Source organism: Pygocentrus nattereri, chromosome 13 (assembly GCF_015220715.1).
Source record: "Pygocentrus nattereri isolate fPygNat1 chromosome 13, fPygNat1.pri, whole genome shotgun sequence".
In the NCBI taxonomy this organism is placed as follows: Eukaryota; Metazoa; Chordata; class Actinopteri; order Characiformes; family Serrasalmidae; genus Pygocentrus; species Pygocentrus nattereri.
The window spans coordinates 3,809,854-3,831,129 of NC_051223.1; the positions used below are offsets into that span (position 1 = coordinate 3,809,854).

Here is a 21,276-nt window from a genome sequence, read left to right on the forward strand (position 1 = left end):
TCCCTGCCATTATGAAACCTGAAACAGGGACCAATTATTTTACTCGGCGCCCAGCGCCGTGACAGAATCCCTTTCACACATGATGTGGACAGGTTCACCAACAAAGCCCGAGCACACTGATTCTAGGAGGACTAACACCTGTACCTGAGGTTGAAAACAGCTTTTACAATTGACCAAACATGTCCAACTCTTGCAGAAAGCAGCCTTGGGTCGGTAAAAAACCTAAGGTATAAAAATCTCTGTGGCAGCTAGGATGGGGTTGAGCATTACACAATGCCCCAGAGGGCACCGACAGGCCAGCGTCCTGCTCCCTTTTGCTGCCTAGTGCCCTGCAAGGTGTAAACCATTACCCGATTAGCCGCTGGTACACCGTGACTGACTGTCTGTGGCCCAATGAAACGGTGTTTAGGTTTAGGTGATTGGGCACATCCCAAAAAATATATGGGAAAAATTATGGTTGAAGTGGGTGAGCTAAGCAAACGTGAGATTTGCACTTCCATTAAAACTACATACCTTTACCTATAATATAAATGTGTTCAGATGAACTGAAGACAGCACTTTAAGCTTATAAGACACTTATGCTCAATCCAATTTCTTATTCTTACCCCTACCCCTTGTTTTTGAGTGTTATCTTGCCCCTTGGAACAGACTTACAAGGGGTAGTGGTTACAAACTGGCAGGGATAGCAGAAGAGGGTAAAGTTCAGCAACTAGAGTGTGCCTCTGAAAAACCTCCATTTGGAGGGCCATGTAGCCTCAACACCTCGCCTTCCCCCTTCATCTAGACAAAATCAGGACACCCTACCCCTAGACCTGAACGGGCAAATTGGAGGGTTAAGTGGTAGGAGTGAGGGGTGAAGTAGGATTGGGCCTTATTTGCTTAAGGCTGCTGGCAGTGCAGCAAAATCCTTCGTAGAAACAAGAAATTCAATGACATTCAGATGAATGTATAGTAACCACAATCTGAACTAACATACTATTCTTAAAAACAAGATCCTGTCAAGTCCAGTTTGGAATGTTCCAGTCTTTGCAAGTTGGCAGGCCTAAAAAGATCTACACTTGTTCAGTTTAAACTTCTGCAGTACCCTCTACACCACGCCACATAGACGTCTGCAGATCTTGTCCTCTTTTGTACCAAAGCACATCAAAATATTTCAGTGAGGGTTTCCTAATTTGCATCATATCAGTCTAACATCTTTAACTTTGCTGAGATCAGTTGTGGACAAAGTACGCAAATCATGTACGTGAGTTAAAGTCGAGACACCCAAGGTAAAATATTCCTCCAGTAAAAGTAGAAGTTCCTCCCTTTAGACGTCCACTTGAGTAAAAGTACTAAAGTATTTACCTTCAAATGTACTTAAGTATAAAGTAAAAGTACTAAAAGAGTAATTCTGGCTCTGATGTCCTGTTATCATTTTTATAACCAGACTGGCTTCATGAACTCATTTCAGGTGAAAGTCCTCCAGCGTCTCTCTTGGTAAACCAGTCTTTTAATAGAACGTCATTAATTAGTGACGCTGACGTCTATTAAAATGATCAGAAGCACAAAACACTGAAGGTAAACAGTTTCCATCAGGGAGAACCGAGTGGCTCTGAAATCACTTTTTACACACAAGCAAAGTTTCAGTTTCAGATGACTTTGTAAATTAGTTACAAGCTGAATAAAAACTGGCTTTAAACTCAGGATCACAGATGAGCTCCTTTACTATGTTGATCTGTAGGCGTCTGTTCATAAACATAAACCAGCCCAAACTAATTTACTATAAAATGAAAGTGTTTGTATGAATTCAGAAAAAAGCCGCGTCAGTCTCGACTGCATATGTGGACATATTTCTATATTGTGCTCTATTTACACAAAGTTAGGTTAGTTCATCATTTATGTTGAACAGACTCTCCCAAAGTTTTACGCTGCTGCGCTGACGTTGAACCGTGTGCTGCACTGGGTCGGTATGACCAACAGGTCAAAACCAGCTCTAAACAAAGTGACCGCTGGGCCCTGATTGGTGCTCTGGCTTTGCGCTTCTTTCGTTTTGACATGTTACGTTTTTATACACACAGAAACCAAAAGGAACGACAGATTTCTCAAAATGTAGCGGAGGAAAAAGTCGGATATTAGACTCTGAAATGTAGTGGAGTGAAAGGAAAAAGTCGCCCAGAATGGAAAAACTTACAGTAAAGTACAGATACAGAAAAAGTACTTAAGTACAGAAACCAATTACATTTACTGTCCACCACTGGCTGAAACGGCTCATAGATTTGTATGGATTTCTTCAAGAAAAGTCTCAGGAGGTGAAAAGCCAGCGCAATAGTGTGCAGGCCAACGAGATTCGTTTACAGGCATAATTCAGTTACTATCAACAAGTACTAAATGTCAGCTTTAACACTACATAATTGTTCTTTCTTTCAAAGCCACCACTGATGGAAAACGTATGCAAACCTTTAAATGCAGTGACTAGCAGAAGTTCTTTTTTCCAGTAACCAAATACTTTTTGTAAGTCATGTGACAGTGGTGTGTGGTACAAATCAGGCATACCAGTGTTTTTAGCATCAGTTAATACCCAACTGAGTACTGAAATTGGGCAAAAACCTGAGTGACTCTGAACATGGCATGACAGCTGGCTCTCAGCGTACTGATTTATCATCTCCCAAATGGCTGTTGTCCTTTTCAAGCACAGCCGTTTCAAGGGTTTTTCAAATGGAGTTACAATAAAAAAAACTGGCAGCAATCAGTGATTCTGGGGAAGAAAACGGCTTATGAATCAGAGGAGTGAAAGGAGAACGGCGAGAATCAAGCAAAGCAAACAGATGGGCCACAACCGGGAAAATATATCCGAATTCAACACTGACATGCAGAACATCATCCCAGTGGGTACTGCTAATCGGACTTTGTTTCGAATGGCCTATAACAGACAAAGACCATGTCAGATGCCAGGGCTGCCAGCGAGGAACATGAAAGCATGTCTCTAGTGGGTACAGGAGCATCAAGTCTGGATGGCTGAGGAATGCAAAACAGTCCTGGTCTGTCCAGGAGCATCAACACTGAACTGTTAAGCAACAGTAAAAAAAAAGAAATAAATAAATAAAAAAAGGCCTGGGCTGGTCAGATGAATCTAGGTCCCTTTACCACTCTGCATGCAAAAGAATCTGAATTTGAAGCAAACAGAGTCCCTGGTATTGAAGGAAGAACTTGCGTAGCATGAAACATCCAGGTAGCACTTTCTTCCAGTGAACACCTTTGATAAAACTCTTTCCAGCCTTACAATCTTCTAAAAACCTCTACAGGAACAAGAAGGTCTGTTTTAAGCCCAGAACAGTCCCAGATCTCTACCCTACTGAGCTTCTTTGGGCTGAGATGGAAAGTTCTGTTCAAAGCAAGAATGTGAAGCCACTCAATCGGCAGTTCATCTGCTTTTGAGAAGCAAAGGAAGAACAATATGATACAAGATCAGTGTTTTCTTAATAAAGGGGCCATTTTGGATTTTGGTCTTACTTGCATTGTTATCTTCAGATAATGCCACAGGATTTTAACATTGACTTTCATTCTAAAAAAAAGCCATTTTCTCAACGTTTTCTTGGAGAAGCAGTGGTAAAGCTGATTCCAGTCTTATGATCTTCAAAACCTTTTCTAAAAAAACTCTGAAGATACATCTCTGGATTTCAACAGAACCTTGTGTGAAGGGCAGGGAAACTGTGTGTGTATTTCTCTTGCTTTGTTTACAGGACATGGCAGGTCAAGCTCACAAATGAATTTACAACATCTGACCCCAATTATCCTCTTTTCAAGGGGTCACTACATAAGGTCATTTTTCTTTCAGTGACCTTGATTGTTTGAACCACTTGTTCAAAGATATGGTAAATGTTAATTATTATTACCCAGCAGAAGGTCAGACAGCACTCCAGATACGCAGATATCTGGATAGACTGTCTTTTCTGCTATAAAGAATGAAAAACAACCCAAAATTAATGCATATTTTTTGGTTAATCTTCACTTGGGCTCAGATTATCATCTGTTTATTTTAAAAGACTTTGAATTGTGTCCTCAAACCACACTTTGCACTCACACCATGACAGAAAATACACATGATGATGTATTCCATCACTAACTTATTTGTTGTGTTATGTAGTATTTTATACAACAGTAACTTCCGATGGCACAACCTGATTGGCTGAGAAGCGCTCTACCTGTGCTGTTATTTGTGATGTTGTTATAACGAGTGGGCCCCCCCCCCCACAATAACACATCATCCACCTGAGAACCAGTTGCTAAGTAACGCCTGCTTTGCTGCTAACCAAGACATGTTTCTACCGTGACGGCAGAAGATCTAAACAAACTAGAAGGAGCCAAAAATGACCAAAACTGACTGGCCTGAAAATACCTTAGCTGAACCTGAGACTGCTGACAGTTTTATAGCTCTACCTGTGACAGTGCAGTAAAGGCGCTTTTGTATTGGACATTTCATTGGATATTCAACTTTCTCTCCTCAAGGTCTCATGAAATAAATTCACTAATTTATTTCAAAAATGTCTGTTGTTAAATTTTGAAAAGCAGACCATCTTCACCAGTCTGGAAAAAAGCTTTCCTATGTTTTTAGCTAAAAAACAGTAAAAGTAAAAAAATAGGGCCTTCCTTTATGTCTAATACAAACCCTGAACTCTTAAAGATGGTTCTTCAGTAAAGAAAATGGCTCTATATAGATCCAGGAATATGAGGAAAGGATTTGTTGCATCGTGAAAGGGCTCTTTAGATTCGCGCTGCATGTGTTGCATTTAGCTGTTGTAGGAAGAAAACCTCATATAGTCCATTTTTGACGTTTTTCAGTTTTTTGACATAATTTGAAAATGCCTGTTACCCTTTACATTGTGTGTAAATTTCATGATGAATGGACTAAATGACTTGGGGGTGGGGGGGGGGTCTGGTTCCATTGACCACTTACATTAAAAGTACAGTAGTTTGTTCCTTCTCTTGTAAAATTTTGGAGATATGAATTTTTCTTCTGACAACAGCGATATGGTTCTATACAGAGCATTTTTGTTCTATATGGCAAGCATTCTTCTACTGCTACAAACTTGACATCGTAACTATAGCAGAACCTTTTTGTTGCTATATAGAACCATTTTCAAAAAGATTCTATATAGAATCATTTACAACACTTTCACCATCAATCTGAAGAACCCTTACGTGATGCAAAGAACCCTGTCTTCACGCAAAAGGATCTTTGAGTGTTCATGGTTCTATATAGAACCGTTTTCTTTACTAAAGAATCTTTGAAGACCACCTTTTAAGAATGTGGTCATCTTACAACTGATTTTCTGATCATCTGAACTGATGATCTTCAATCATGTGGACCTCTTTTCTCATTTGTTGTTTCTGTTCAGGCTGATTAAGTTTTGATTTTTAAGATAATATTTTAAGAGACATTACAGAGCACTTACGGGACACAGACATGCATTTACATACAAAAATACTGTTATTTTTAAAGGATTAACCCCTTAAATTGTCGGGGACCACCAGCAGGTTTTATTACACCCTTCTATAACCTAAAATTAGTTCAAGCAGTTTGTACTGAAGTCCCTGTAGTTACTGAATAATACAGTGCATCCGGAAAGTATTCACAGCGCTTCACTTTTTCCACATTTTGTTTTGTTACAGCCTTATTCCAAATTGAATTAAATTAATCTTTTTCCTCTAAATTCTACACAAAATACCCCATTGTGACCATGTGAAAAACGTTTTCTCGAGAGTTTTGAAAATTTATTAAAATTAAAAAACAAAGAAATCATATTTACATAAGTATTCACAGCCTTTGCTTAATACTTTGTAGAACCACCTTTGGCAGCAACTACAGCCTCAAGTCTTTTTGAATATGATGCCACAAGCTTGGCACACCTATCTTTAGGCAGTTTTGCCCATTCTTCTTTGCAGTACCTCTGAAGCTCCATCAGGTTGGATGGGAGACGTCTGTGCACAGCCATTTTCAGATCTCTCCAGAGATGTTCAATCGGATTCAAGTCTGGGCTCTGGCTGGGCCACTCCAGGACATTCACAGAGTGGTCCTGAAGCCACTGCTTTGAGATCTTGGCTGTGTGCTTCGGATCGTTGTCCTGCTGAAAAATGAACCGTCGCCCCAGTCTGAGGTCAAGAGCGCTCTGGAGCAGGTTTTTATCCAGGATGTCTCTGTACATTGCGGCATTCATCTTTCCCTCTATCCTGACTAGTCTGCCAGTTCCTGCTGCTGAGAAACATCCCCATAGCATGATGCTGCCACCACCATGCTTGACTGTAGGGATGGTATTGGCCTCGTGATGAGCAGTGCCTGGTTTCCTCCAAACATGACGCCTGGCATTCACACCAAAGAGTTCAATCTTTGTCTCATCAGACCAGAGAATTTTGTTTCTCATGGTCTGAGAGTCCTTCAGGTGCCTTTTTGCAAATTCCAGACGGGCTGCCTTGTGCCTTTTACTAAGGAGTGGCTTTCGCCTGGCCACTCTGCCATACAGGCCTGATTGGTGGATTGCTGCAGAGATGGTTGTCCTTCTGCAAGGTTCTCCTCTCTCCACGGAGGAACGCTGGAGCTCTGACAGAGTGATCATTGGGTTCTTGGTCACCTCCCTGACCAAGGCCCTTCTCCCCCGATCGCTCAATTTAGACGGCCGGCCAGCTCTAGGAAGAGTCCTGGTGGTTCCGAACTTCTTCCATTTACGAATGATGGAGGCCACTGTGCTCATTGGGACCTTCAACGCAGCAGTAATTTTTCTGTATCCTTCCCCAGATTTGTGCCTCGAGACAATTTTGTCTCGGAGGTCTACAGACAATTCCTTTGACTTCATGCTTGGTGTTTGCGCTCTGACATGCAGTCAACTGTGGGACCTTATATAGACAGGTGTGTGCCTTTCCAAATCATGTCCAATCAACCACAGGTGGACTCCATTTAAGCTGTAGAAACATCTCAAGGATGATCAGTGGAAACAGGATGCACCTGAGCTCAATTTTGAGCTTCATGGCAAAGGCTGTGAATACTTATGTAAATATGATTTCTTTGTTTTTTAATTTTAATACATTTTCAAAACTCTCGAGAAAACTTTTTTCACATGGTCACAATGGGGTATTTTGTGTAGAATTTTGAGGAAAAAGATTAATATAATTAAATTTGGAATAAGGCTGTAACAAAACAAAATGTGGAAAAAGTGAAGCGCTGTGAATACTTTCCGGATGCACTGTAAGCCTTAGTATGTACTTTAAGGGGTTAAAGGTACCACCGAGCTCAAACTTTATATGTCCAGGTTTTTAAAATACGGTAAGAAATGGGACATTGTTTACACTGTAATGTTTAAGTGACTGAGCTGATAATGGTACCGAATTGATATCATAATTTTCTGAGTGATTTCTTTACTGAAGAACTGGTTAAGGCCACAACCTTCAGTACCAGTGATTTGATTTAGCCTTGTCTTAACTAAATATCTGTGAAATTAGTTCTAACCCATTCAGGCGGTTCCTTAATGACTGTGATATTGGTGATCCACCTTTCTTAAACAGTGAAATTTGACCAAAGACATTTTTAAATATACTTATATTTTGTTCTCTGTCACTCGAGCGAGAAAGTGTTGGTTTAATCATTTCTGGGTGTTTCTTTCATGGGAAAATGAGGAGACAAAGCTGAATATTCAGTGAACGTCCACCAAAAAACCTGCGTTACCACACTGTCCATAATACAAATAGACGTTACTTTTGTTGTGGAAGGAACTGCTGATGTTAAAGCACATTTGATACAATGCTCAGCACTTTCTTTGCTTTACTTAGTAGCACTTTGCTGTAAGGTACGGTTCATAAGGCTACATGACACCTACATAAACTTGTCATGACAAGGGATAGAACTCTACATAAATGTTTATAAATGCTTATTCTAGTAGATGTCAAAGATTACATTTGCCAATTTTGATCAAAGTTAGCAAAAGCAGCCTTTATCACAGATGATGCCTTTTGAAATAATGATGAAAAAATGATGCCTATTGAAAATTAGAACTTTACAGGAGAAGGAAAAAAACAATTTACTTATAATGGAAGTCAATGGAACCAGAGTTTTTCCCAAGTCATTTTTGGCTGTGTCTTTTGGTTGGTTCATCAAGAAGTTTACACACAGTATATAGGGCAACAGGCATTTTCAAATGATGTCAAAAACGGAAAGACGTCAAAAATGGAAGAGGACATCAGCAATTTATAAATGTTTATGTAGGTTTAAGTCAGTTGTCATTACAAGCTTAGGTGTCATGATGTAGGCTTTAGAAAAGTACCCTACAGTAAAGTGTTCCTCTTTATTTTTACTGCTTTTTATATATTTTGCAGAACTTGTATAAAAGCAAGAAATCCCTCGAGATTGTGTGTTGTCGTGAAAAATGCCACGGCTATGACAATCTACAGAACTCGCCTTCAGGCTTCATGAGCTGCAGGTGCACTACAGCACTGTATCCCTCAGCCTTGTGGGTTTGACAGAACACAGAACTTTGCATCATTCTCAACAAATAACTAGGTAAGTGTTCTGACCTCTATTGCAAACGAATTCCTGTGAAGGGCAAGACACGAAAATGGTGAGCTGTTTTATAACAGGGACCTAATGAAATAAATGCATTTATCATTTCACATATTGAGTCATTTATGCAGCAAGCCAGAACATCTCAAAGGGTTCATGAATCTTTCCTCATACACGTTTCAATGCTGAAAAGATGAGCACTGTTTCTAGCTTTTTAGCAATAACTGAGCAGTAACACAAAGGTATTTATTCAGTGGTACGTTTTGTACTCTGGTACTGAACTTGTGATAAAAAAAAGCTCAAATTATTCTCTTTATCATTATTCTCTCTATTATGACTTGAAGCTGCCTTCAAACTTCATTTGCTGACCACCTGACGAAGTGTGCTAAACACATCCACCGAACCTTTGAAGAAGCATTTCATTTCTGACAGATTTAGTGCCTCCAAGTGCCTCAGAAATACTTCTGATTATTTCTTTCCCTTTTGTTCCAGTTGCCAGGGGACCTTGTACATTTCATCCAGGGACAAATTTTTCAAATGACACTCGCTTTCCTGACCTCTTCTCCAAAGTAAGCCTTCGATAAACGTATTTCTTCATCAGAATTAGTGGTGCTCGTGTGCCGTTGCACAAAAAGGCTCTAAAAAAGGAGGATGGTCAAGGTCAACAGAAAGAGAAGGGGAGGAAAAAAAAGGCTGACCATTTTCGTAATGTTCTTTCACACTGGCGGAGCCTCTCTTTCTTATCTCCTACTGACAAACAGAAAGAAAAACACACTTCTTTACTTTCTCCATCACTGCCACCCTCCTTCACGCTTCCACTTCTTCTCACCTCTTTCCCTTACTCCCTTCTTCACTAGTCATTTTTTCACTCCCTCTGTCACCACCTTGCATCTTTATTCCCTACTAGCTTCACTCCTCCACTTCTCCATTACCTTATTCCCTTACTTATTACCCCATTCCCCCACTCTTCATTCCAGCAGTGGGTGGTACATCGGTTGAAGATCATCCTCAGTATGAACTTTGTCAGAACTGAAACACACTATTGTGATAATATCATGATCTGCTTTCAGCTTTAGCTCAGCTGTGGCCACTTTTCTCACATCTCTGGCAGGAAACTTTTCTTCAAAAGTAGAATATTCTCTTGTAAAATGTCTCTTGATGTTTGACTTTTCATGAGGCTGAAGTTGCTTCTCATTGATCAGCTTCTTGTTCGAATTTTCCTGTTCCACCTTAAATGATGCAGGAGGCCAGAATGTACTGCTGCACCATTTAAGGTGGAATGAGAAAATTCGAACAGCAAACTGACCGGAGCTTCGAAACTTGGTAACACTTTACTGTGGGGTGCTGTTCATAAGACCACATGAGATCTATGTAAGCTTACAATGGCAACTGACATAACCCTAACATAACTGTTTATAAATGCTTATTCCGACAGATGTCATCCGTCATAAAGGCTACTTTAGCTAACGTTGATGAAAATCGGCAAACGTAACCTTTATAGCGAATGACGCCTACTGGAATAAGTATTTCTAAACATTTATGTAGGGTTATGTCAGTTGTCAAGATAAGCTTATGTATGTGTCATATAGCCTTATGAACAGCATCCTAGAGTAAAGTGCTACCCGAAACTTTTTAGTGTTTTAGTGATAGTTTCCTGCTGTAGATTAAATGTATCGGGAAACCAGCTAGAGTGATTATAAATGCAAATGTGTCTCCAAATTAATGTTGTTCATCTTAAATCTTTCTGTCTTTCTGTTAACTACCAGCTAGGCAAGATTGTAATCTGCATTGCTATGGTGACCAGCAGCCTGCATGCCAACCTTCAAGGTTAAAGGGTGAATTAGCAGTTGTAGGCTATAATAACTCCAGGGTTTAAGAGAATGTACTGTTAAAACTGTGTTGAACTATCAGCAGAGCTTTATTTCACTGCAAAGGAAAATTATTTTATTTTTACCTACACATCTAATTCTGCTGTGGAGCCTCAACAAGGCAGTAAAAAGAGCTGCATGTTACCTTCCCCCGGAATAGGTAAATATCGTCATAGAACATTTTTATACAGGCACATGAGAAAGAGCACAAAGGAGAGAAGTATGTACTTGTATAGAGGGATGTCTGGCTCCTTGCCCTCCGTCCTCAGCGTGAGACAGCACTGCTGGAGCTGAGATTTGGGATCGTTCCAGTCCTGATTCAAGATAAACTCCTGCAAAACAAAATCACACACAAAAAAAAAACAATAAATCATCTGAATAAATCATCAAAGCCTCACTCCACTTCTGCTTCTTTCCAGCACTCTCTATCTTATACTTACTTTCAGTGCTTGGAACAAATCACGGGGCTACTTAAGACAAAAACGGAGATCGGGGCCAGAAATAAGTCTCCCAGGTGTGTAGCATTGATACACTCTCCCTCTCTCAGTCGCTCTCTCTCTCTCACTCTCCGAGGACACTTCTTCTAAAAGCACTTCCATTAACACAAATGCACTCGGCCCAGAGAGCAAAATGGAGACTTTGAGCGTATAACTGTCTGTTCCAATTCTTTTCCTAAAAGAGGAGTGCCTCCATGCCAACAGCTTCACTGCTAACCCCCTCCCCAAACCTCGCCACCAAAAAACCTCTCCATCTCTCAGATTCTTGGATTCATCTTTATCTCCATCTGGATTTGCAAACGAATAAACTTCACTTCTCCAGACATACGGCTGGTCCATGTCATGATGAGGGGAGTGTCTGAACATTAGAGCCAAGTTTACTTGATCTCAACTTTTTACTGTAGTAGATCTCTAAAAACTTGCAATTTGACCAGGGAGCTAAAACATGTGTGTACGGCTGTGTACAGCACCCTTCATCCACCCAAAACGCAGCTCGAAGTGCTGTACAATTCACCATAACAGAGAAATTAAAAAGAGAAAACAGCAGCAGTAACTGTGGGGAAAAATGCAGGTGTCATTTTAAGAGCTACAATCACAGACTCCATCACAGGGCTTCAGCCTGGACTGTGGACTGCTGATCTATCCACAGGTCTCCCACTAGCACTGCCCAGTGTAGTCCGTCCAAAGCACTGAAGGTATCACTTTAATTAAATGATACTTTATTAATCCCACAAACGGGGAAATTCCACCTCTGCATTTAACCCATCTGTGAAGTGAAACACCACAGACACACAAGTGAGCACACACACACACTAAGGGGCAGTGAGCACACTTGGCCGGAGCGGTGGGCAGCCCTATCCACGGCGCCCAGGGAGCAGTTGGGGGTTAGGTGTCTTGCTCAAGGACACCTCAGTCACGGACTGTCGGCCCTGGGGATCAAACCGGCGACCTTCTGGTCACAGGGCCAGTTCCCTAACCTCCAGCCCACAGCTGCCTCAAAAAAGTCTATCAGCTGTATTTGAATGAGAGAGCTACAGTCATGAACTCCATCACTGCTACACACAATGCGCTGCAGCTGGTTTAGCCTGCGCGACTGTGGACGGTTTAAAAAGCAAAACAAGGAAATTGTATTAATAGCATTAAAAGAAATGGGGACATTAACAAGTCATCCCCTCTTCAACAGCCCTAATAATAATCATTATTCTTTTTTATTTCATTCATTTATCTGACCACCAACCCAATTCTGCTTTGCCTTTTCAGGTTCATAACAACTTTCACCATCTACTCTCCTATTTGCCTTTCCTCCATTCTTTTCCTTCGCATCTTGTCTACTGCGGGAAGCCTTTCTTTAGGTTACACCATCCCCACCTCTCTCTCTCTCTCTCTCTCTCTCTCTCTCTCTCTCAGCTGTTTCATTCTGCACTCCAAAATCAAGAGTCAGTCTCTCTCCCATCCTCCTCCATCCATTTCTCCTAATTTCCAACTTCAACCACCAAACGTCAGCCCCCTTTCAAGCTTGTTCTGCTTTTTCATTCCTATTTCCAAACCGCACTCCCATCGTTTGTGAACGGAGCAGGAGAAGGGGAAGTTTGTGAAAGCTGACCTTCTTTTTTTTTTTTTTTTTTTTCCAACACCCACAACAACCCAAAAGAGCTGGAGGAAAGTAAAAAGAAGATAAAAATCTCAATTTTTCAGGCGGTGCGGTGGACATGGGGCGTCTCTGGACCTTTTTTCCTCTCGCAAATGGAAATCGGGGCCACGGTGCCGTCCCTTGCTTCCCTCCTTCCCTCCAGAGACGTTAGCCTCGCCAGCAATTAGCATGGTGGATCACGGGAGTGTGTGTGTGTGTGGACGTGAGAGAGTGTGTGAGCGAGCGAGACGGCGGATGAGAACAAATGTAAATCCAGGCCAGACTAAAAGGAGAAAAGAAAAGAAACCCCCTCTCCAACTGTCACCTCCTTTCAAAACGCCACGCTAACTTCAGTGACGGCTCGCTAGTCACCAGCGCCGTTTGTTAAAGAACTGTCCCGGCTTTCTGACGGGTACCGGGTTTTCCCGCCACGGGACTGAAAGGCTTTAAGAGAAATATAATGAGGCTGAGCGAGTGCCACTTAAGCAGGGAAGAAGAACTGGAAGGAATCACTCCTTTTCTCTAGTCAAAGATAGCACAGGCCTGCTGTTGGAGCTAACTAGCATGTCCTTGATTGATTGCCAAGAGAATAAATAATCCCCCAAATAGCTCCTTTACTCGCAGCGGCGCCGAGCGCAAGGGCTGAAGCAAGATCTCTTCCAATAATGATGCTAAAACAAGAGCGCTGATATTGACGCTTCATTTTAAACATTCCTTATTTAACCCTAGCGCGTAGCGCCGGTTAAGTGCCTGCTAAACATAGCAGGATTAGCTATTAAGGCGTTATCTTAATGTGTTAAATCAATATGTGATGATAAATTATGGCAAAGCAGGTATGATTTTTTTTCTCTCTGGGTGTGAATGAACATACCTTCAGACGTGGAAAGAAGCAGACGTTCATGAAAGTGTGAACAAACTCGAGGTCTTTGTCTATATAAAGTGCCGCGATGAAAGCTGTGGAAACAGAAAAGAAAAAAGATGAGCTCATTTTTGGAATTAAACACAGCAGACAGTCGTACCCTCACCTGTTTTTTTTTTTTCAGAAATAGCACCCTTATCCTTCCACCCACTGGCCACTTTATTAGAAACCCCTGCCTTATCCTTCCACCCACTGGCCACTTTATTAGAAACCCCTGCCTTATACTTCCTCTCACTGGCCACTTTATTAGAAACCCCACACTTATACTTCCACCCACTGGCCACTTTATTAGAAACCCCACCCTTATCCTTCCACCCACTGGCCACTTTATTAGAAACCCCTTCCTTATCCTTCCACCCACTGGCCACTTTATTAGAAACCCCACCCTTATACTTCCACCCACTGGCCACTTTATTAGAAACCCCACCCTTATCCTTCCACCCACTGGCCACTTTATTAGAAACCCCACCCTTATACTTCCACTCACTGGCCACTTTATTAGAAACACCTCCCTTATCCTTCCACCCACTGGCCACTTTATTAGAAACCCCACCCTTATACTTCCACTCACTGGCCACTTTATTAGAAACCCCACCCTTATCCTTCCACCCACTGGCCACTTTATTAGAAACCCCACCCTTATACTTCCACTCACTGGCCACTTTATTAGAAACACCTCCCTTATCCTTCCACCCACTGGCCACTTTATTAGAAACCCCACCCTTATACTTCCACTCACTGGCCACTTTATTAGAAACCCCTGCCTTATACTTCCTCTCACTGGCCACTTTATTAGAAACCCCACCCTTATACTTCCACCCACTGGCCACTTTATTAGAAACCCCACCCTTATACTTCCTCTCACTGGCCACTTTATTAGAAACCCCACCCTTATCCTTCCACCCACTGGCCACTTTATTAGAAACCCCACCCTTATACTTCCACCCACTGGCCACTTTATTAGAAACCCCACCCTTATACTTCCACTCACTGGCCACTTTATTAGAAACCCCACCCTTATACTTCCACTCACTGGCCACTTTATTAGAAACCCCTGCCTTATACTTCCACTCACTGGCCACTTTATTAGAAACCCCACCCTTATACTTCCACTCACTGGCCACTTTATTAGAAACCCCACCCTTATACTTCCACTCACTGGCCACTTTATTAGAAACCCCTGCCTTATACTTCCACTCACTGGCCACTTGATTAGAAACCCCTGCCTTATACTTCCACTCACTGGCCACTTTAGTAGAAACCCCACCCTTATACTTCCACTCACTGGCCACTTTATTAGAAACCCCACCCTTATACTTCCGCTCACTGGCCACTTTATTAGAAACCCCACCCTTATACTTCCGCTCACTGGCCACTTTATTAGAAACCCCACCCTTATACTTCCACTCACTGGCCACTTTATTAGAAACCCCACCCTTATCCTTCCACGCACTGGCCACTTTATTAGAAACCCCACCCTTATACTTCCACTCACTGGCCACTTTATTAGAAACACCTCCCTTATCCTTCCACCCACTGGCCACTTTATTAGAAACCCCACCCTTATACTTCCACCCACTGGCCACTTTATTAGAAACCCCACCCTTATACTTCCACTCACTGGCCACTTTATTAGAAACCCCACCCTTATACTTCCACCCACTGGCCACTTTATTAGAAACCCCACCCTTATACTTCCACTCACTGGCCACTTTATTAGAAACCCCACCCTTATCCTTCCACCCACTGGCCATTTTATTAGAAACCCCACCCTTATACTTCCACCCACTGGCCACTTTATTAGAAACCCCTGCCTTATACTTCCACTCACTGGCCACTTTATTAGAAACCCCACCCTTATACTTCCACTCACTGGCCACTTTATTAGAAACATCAGCCTTATACTTCCATTCACTGGCCACTTTATTAGAAACCCCACCCTTATACTTCCACCCACTGGCCACTTTATTAGAAACCCCACCCTTATACTTCCACCCACTGGCCACTTTATTAGAAACCCCACCCTTATACTTCCACTCACTGGCCACTTTATTAGAAACCCCACCCTTATACTTCCACCCACTGGCCACTTTATTAGAAACCCCACCCTTACACTTCCACTCACTGGCCATTTTATTAGAAACATCAGCCTTATACTTCCACCCACTGGCCACTTTATTAGAAACCCCACCCTTATACTTCCACCCACTGGCCACTTTATTAGAAACCCCACCCTTATACTTCCACCCACTGGCCACTTTATTAGAAACCCCACCCTTATACTTCCACCCACTGGCCACTTTATTAGAAACCCCACCCTTATACTTCCACTCACTGGCCACTTTGTTAGAAACCCCTCCCTTATACTTCCACTCACTGCCCGCTTCGATTTGATACCCCACCCTTATACATCCACCCACTGACCACTTTATTAAAAAACACTCCATTACACTTCCACTCACTGGCCACTTTAATAGAAATCCCAGTTTACACCTATTTTAGGCCATGAATTAAGTAAGAACATACTATGTAAACAGCAAATTTAAAACAATTTTGTCTTGTTCAGTCAAACCGAGTATTTTTTTCATGCTGAAATCTTGAAGATGATATTAAACTGAATCTTTCTTTTATTCCTGGTAACTCTGTGTTTTGAGAACACTCCTTCACATCTGCATGCGAACCCTGGAGAACAGCAGCCTCTTGTCTCTTCGACTCATTCTCACCCTCTCCCTCTGAGCACGGGCCTCCACAAAGGAGACTAAACGCATTTGTCGTTGGTGTCATGTCCATATGTCAGCCATCTCTCTTTCCCCCTCCCCTTTCTCTTTTTTTCCTTCGAAGGCGTCCGCTCGCTGAAATATTCAGGTCGAGTGGGAGAGATGTCATTTTTCTCACAGCGCTGTAGCTCCAGGGCATCGCAGCCTTTCCGCTGGACTCGCACAGCCTCACCCCTCCACACATACCCCTCCGCTCACCCTGCCTTATTTCTGCGGTGGTCTCTGGCATTTCAGGAGTAATGTGAGATGAAAAGAGTGTGTGTGCGTCTCAGGACCCTGTGGGCTGGTCAGTAAGTGTGTGTGTGAAATATCTATGCGTGAGGAAATGGAAGTGGCTGCGTGTTTCATTTCTTCCTGGGAAGCACACAGAAATGTTTCTGTATGATGTAATTAAATTAAAGCAGAATTCCACTGATTTATTTTTATTTCTGCAGAATTATGTTGTTAAGGTCTAAACAAGGTCATTCATATTGGTCTGATGTTAACTGCTCCATTCTAGAGAAGCGTTCAGAGTCAGAACTGTTCACAGCGGTGGTGAATGGAACCGGACGTCTGAAGAGTTTAATGCCTCTAAAAACATCATCACAGAAAGCTCTTACAGAAATAATTACCATTTTGTCCTTTCAATAAAAATCAAACCTTGGGACTCACAACATTGTATGAGCATTTTACCATATTGACTGTAAATATGTCTTAATAGGTGCTAATGTGTTTGTAAAGGCTAACAAATCCAATATAAATAAAGCTTTAGCTCCAACAGGAAACTTTTCAGTTCAGCTTCTTGTGCAAATTTTCCCATTCCACCTTAAATGGTGCTTGAAACGCCAGAATGCTTCGCCATTTAAGGTGGAACAGGATGCTGGGAATCTGACTACAGCTTTACGACTTCATCGTTCGACAGTTTCTCGCTGCAGGTTAAACGTATCAGACGACCAGCTGGAGCGACTATAAACGCAAATGAATCCATTCATCTCCAAATTATCGATGTTCGTCTTTCATCTTTCTCTTTGCTTTTTTCGTTAGCGAAAAGCTAGGCGAGACTTGTCTGTGATGCTATGGTAATCAGCAGTCTGGGCGCCAATTTTCAGGGTTAATGGGTGAATTAGCAGTTACAGGCTGCCTTAATTCCAGTGTTTAAGACCATTTATTTTTAACGCTGTGTTGAAACGAACAGCAGAGTTTTATTTTACTGCAAATTTTATTATACTCTGCTGTGGAGCCGCAACAGGGTAGCCTCATGATGCCGACCCCTGGCCTTGTGGATTCCATTCAACGTTAAAACCTTAAGTACTCATGTAATAGTCTTCGTTTACATGTGTACAGTAAAACAAACAAACAAACCAACAACTTGCTCTGTGTCCTATTGTACAGTTGTGGTTAAACTGCAACAGAATGCAGCTGTGTAAACGTTTGGCATGGCCACCACAGAAGACAGTGGTCATCAAAGGAGAGCACTTGTGTTTTGTTTTTGTTTTTTTAGAGTGGGCAAAAAAAGATGCAAGAACTCACCACCTTTGGGTTTATATTGTATTATAAGAATGTAGATGAATTACATGATGCAATCATTTCACTGGCATTGGAGCACTTTCCTTTTCCCCCCTTCTTTTTTACCTGGGGCATAGCTACAGGGGGGGCCTGGCTTCCAACTGAAGGGGCCTAGGTCCCCCCAGGCTCCCCCCATAGCTACACCCCAGACACACGCAGAAATAAAATTTCTAATAAAGTGACCGTGAGGGAATCTAGCACTCAATAAATGTTAAAACCTAAACCTGACCTTCAAACTTGTTAACATAAAAGGTCATAAGGAGCCTTTTAACAGAGTTAAAAAAAACCTCTTCTTCTTCTTCTCTCGGCTGCTCCCTTTAGGGGTCGCCACAGCGGATCATCTGCCTCCATCTTGCCCTATCCACTGCCTCCTCTACTTTCACACCAATCATCTCCATGTCCACCTTCACTACATCCATAAACCTTCTCTGAGGTCTACCTCTTCTCCTTCTACCCGGCAGCTCCATCTCCAACATTCTTTGACCAACATATCCACTATTCCTCCTCAACACATGTCCAAACCATCTCAGCCTGGCCTCTCTGGCTTTATCTCCAAACTGCTCCACCTTCCCTGTCCCTCTGATCTGCTCATTTCTAATCTTGTCCAGCCTCGTCACCCCCAACGAAAATCTCACATCTTCATCTCCGCCACCTCCAGCTCAGCCTCCTGTCTTTTAGACAGAGCCACAGTCTCCAAACCAGACATCATAGCAGGACGCACTACTGTCTTGTAGATCTTCCCTTTCTCTCTTGCTGCTATCCTTCTGTCACACATCAGCCCTGACACCTGTCTCCACCCACTCCATCCTGCCTGCACCCTCTTCTTCACCTCTTTTCTACACTGTCCATTGCTCTGGATGGTTGACCCAAGATATTTGAAGTCATCCACCTTTCCACCTGCCTCCCTCTCATTCACACACATGTATTCCGTCTTGTCTCTACTGACCTTCATTCCTCCCCTCTCCAGTGCAAACCTCCACCTCTCCAGATTCTCTTCCACCTGCTCTCTACTCTCACCACAGATTACAATGTCATCTGCAAACATCATGGTCCATGGAGCCTCCTGCCTGACCTCATCTAAAAAACCCCACACAAGGTGCAAACATATACTCACACTCCAGCAAGTCAGCTAGCGTTTTGGTCCGCAGAGCCACAGGCCGCTTGGTTTTGTCGTTGCTGATGGCGTACTCCTGCATGCCCAGTTCTTCTGCCACCTTAGCCTGCGTCCTGTTGTTCACCAACGAGCTCCGCAACAGCTGTGGAACACAGCAATCAACTCCTTTCATTATAATGCATGAGAATTTTACCTGACTTGACTTTATTCCAATTAGTGATGCATGACTGGCATCTGCCAGGACAGGAATCAGCAGGCTCCAAAAAGCGGCAACCAGCCAATTAATTATTTTGATTTCGGCTGGTCTGTGTTGCAGTTTTATGATATAAAATATACCGGGAGTCAGGAAAGCGTGCTGTATTCGAGCGCCGCTGCTAGACCTGTACTCAACTGTTGCAGAATAATTATGCACAACTCTGGTAAGTAGCCTCTTACCTCTTACTTTCAAAGAAGCACTTTAATAGATTCATGTCATTTAAACAGACAATTTCTCAATTATTCATTTTAAATGACAGGCTGGAATGTTTTATGCATTCATTTAGCCTTCACCGTGAGCTTCAGGTTAAACCAGAGGCCATATTGCCACATCCTGCTGCACCTTTTTTTCTGACAAGAAACTGGAATCAGCCATCCATGACCGATGCACCCTAATTCTGATTAAGAGCTCAACTTAGCTACTTTAATTATTATTATAAAACCATTCATCATCTCTTACTGACTAGCAGAATATAGGCTTGATTAATCTAATCAAATACAATATTTTTCCCTGTAGCTCTATTATGAGATTAACTAGGACACAACCGGCTCTCTGGGTGAAATGTTGGGACTCCAACAATGAGCCCCCACAGGAGCACCACGGAGTAGGAACTATTTGGGTGGTGGATCATTCTCAGCACTACAGTGACGTGGTGGTGGTGTGTCAGTGTGTGTTGTGCTGGTACGAGTGGATCAGACACAGCAGTGCTGCTGGAGTTTTTAAACACCTCATTGTCGCTGCTGGACTGAGAATAGTCCACCAACCAAAAATACCCAGCCAACAGCGTCCTGTGGGCAGCATCGTGTGACCACTGATGAAGGACTAGGGGATGACCAACATAAACTGTGCGGCAGCAGGAGAGCTACCGTCTCTGACTTTACATCTACAAGAGCCAACAAGGTAGGAATGTCTAACAGAGTGGACAGTGAGTGGACACAGTGTTTAAAAACTCTTGTTTCTGATCAACTCGTACCAGCAGGTACCACTAACACACTACCACCATGGCAGTTTCACCGCAGTGCTGAGAATGTTCCACCACCCAAATCATACTGGTTCTGTGGTGGTCCTGTAGGGGTCCTGACTATTAAAAAGGGGACCAAAAAAGCATGAGGAGGGGAAAGTTGATTGGCTCATTTTATTGGAGGGCGGGACTTTCTCAGTCAACAGAGGCAGTGATGAGCGTTACAAGCTTTTCCATGTGACCCGTCTCCTCATATATAATGTCTCTAGTTTAACTCTGTAAATAAACCGTTATTATGCAGTAAAACTTGCAGATAACTGTCATATTTAAGGTTGCAGGTGTTATCTTCACAAACCAACTAAATGTGACTGGAGGTGTTCAAAGTTGTGCATGAATCAGTCTTAAAAGGGCAGCAATAAAAACAGGTCATAAACAGACGTCGTGTAAAAATGGACGATGACTGTTTTTGGTGCCTAAACCTACAAACGTTATACGTGGACATGAGGGGAAGAGATAGGATCCTAGGATATGAGGTCTGTACTGAGGTGAAATATCACAACAGCTGCAGTACTTTTACTGAAATATGGATTTTCTGTGCTCCCACCTTTTAGTCTATAAGTCAGGCTGAGTCTGCACGCATGCACCAACTCACTACAAGCACTAAAGTGGGTTAAAGGCAACACAACTAACATTCAAAACACTTACAGAATCAAAATGTCATAAAAGAAGTGAAATGTTCAGTGAACTGCCAGAAATGGACTGGAGTTAGAGATTGAAGAGGCCATGCTAAATGTTTTAGCGAACTGCATCCTTTTTGCAACACTATACTACTAAATATTGGATTCATACAAATGAAAATGTATTTCTGTAATTTAAAAAAAAGCTCTCTCTAGGAATGAGGAAAAAGCTAGAATGGCTGCACAAGCCGCAGAGGGGAATTCCACCAACTTTACAAAGTTTGTGCATAATTCAGTGGTTGAGATGTAAACACTCCTGCGGGCTGGTTTGATATGAGAAAGTACATTGCAGACTGATTTCTTTATAGCGGTGGTGATGGGAACGGGGGGTCACAAAGTCTATGTCGTTTAATTTACTATCCAGAACTACTGGTCTTCTAACCACCTACGCGTCTTCTAACCACCTACGCGTCTTCCAACCACCTACGCGTCTTCCAACCACCTACGC

At 42.4% G+C, this 21,276-nt stretch overlaps 1 protein-coding gene across 2 annotated transcripts in view; it reads right to left on the reverse strand.

Annotated features, from left to right (window-relative positions):
* Nucleotides 1-21,276, reverse strand: part of drosha (drosha ribonuclease III) — a 241,172-nt gene that overhangs the window by 32,409 nt on the left and 187,487 nt on the right. For both annotated transcript variants that reach the window (XM_037544473.1, XM_037544472.1), the window contains 3 exons: nucleotides 18,875-19,016; nucleotides 13,391-13,473; nucleotides 10,621-10,724 (listed from right to left, as the gene is read on the reverse strand). In XM_037544473.1, coding sequence (XP_037400370.1) covers nucleotides 10,621-10,724; nucleotides 13,391-13,473; nucleotides 18,875-19,016 — 329 coding nt within the window. The remainder of the gene's footprint in view (nucleotides 1-10,620; nucleotides 10,725-13,390; nucleotides 13,474-18,874; nucleotides 19,017-21,276) is intronic.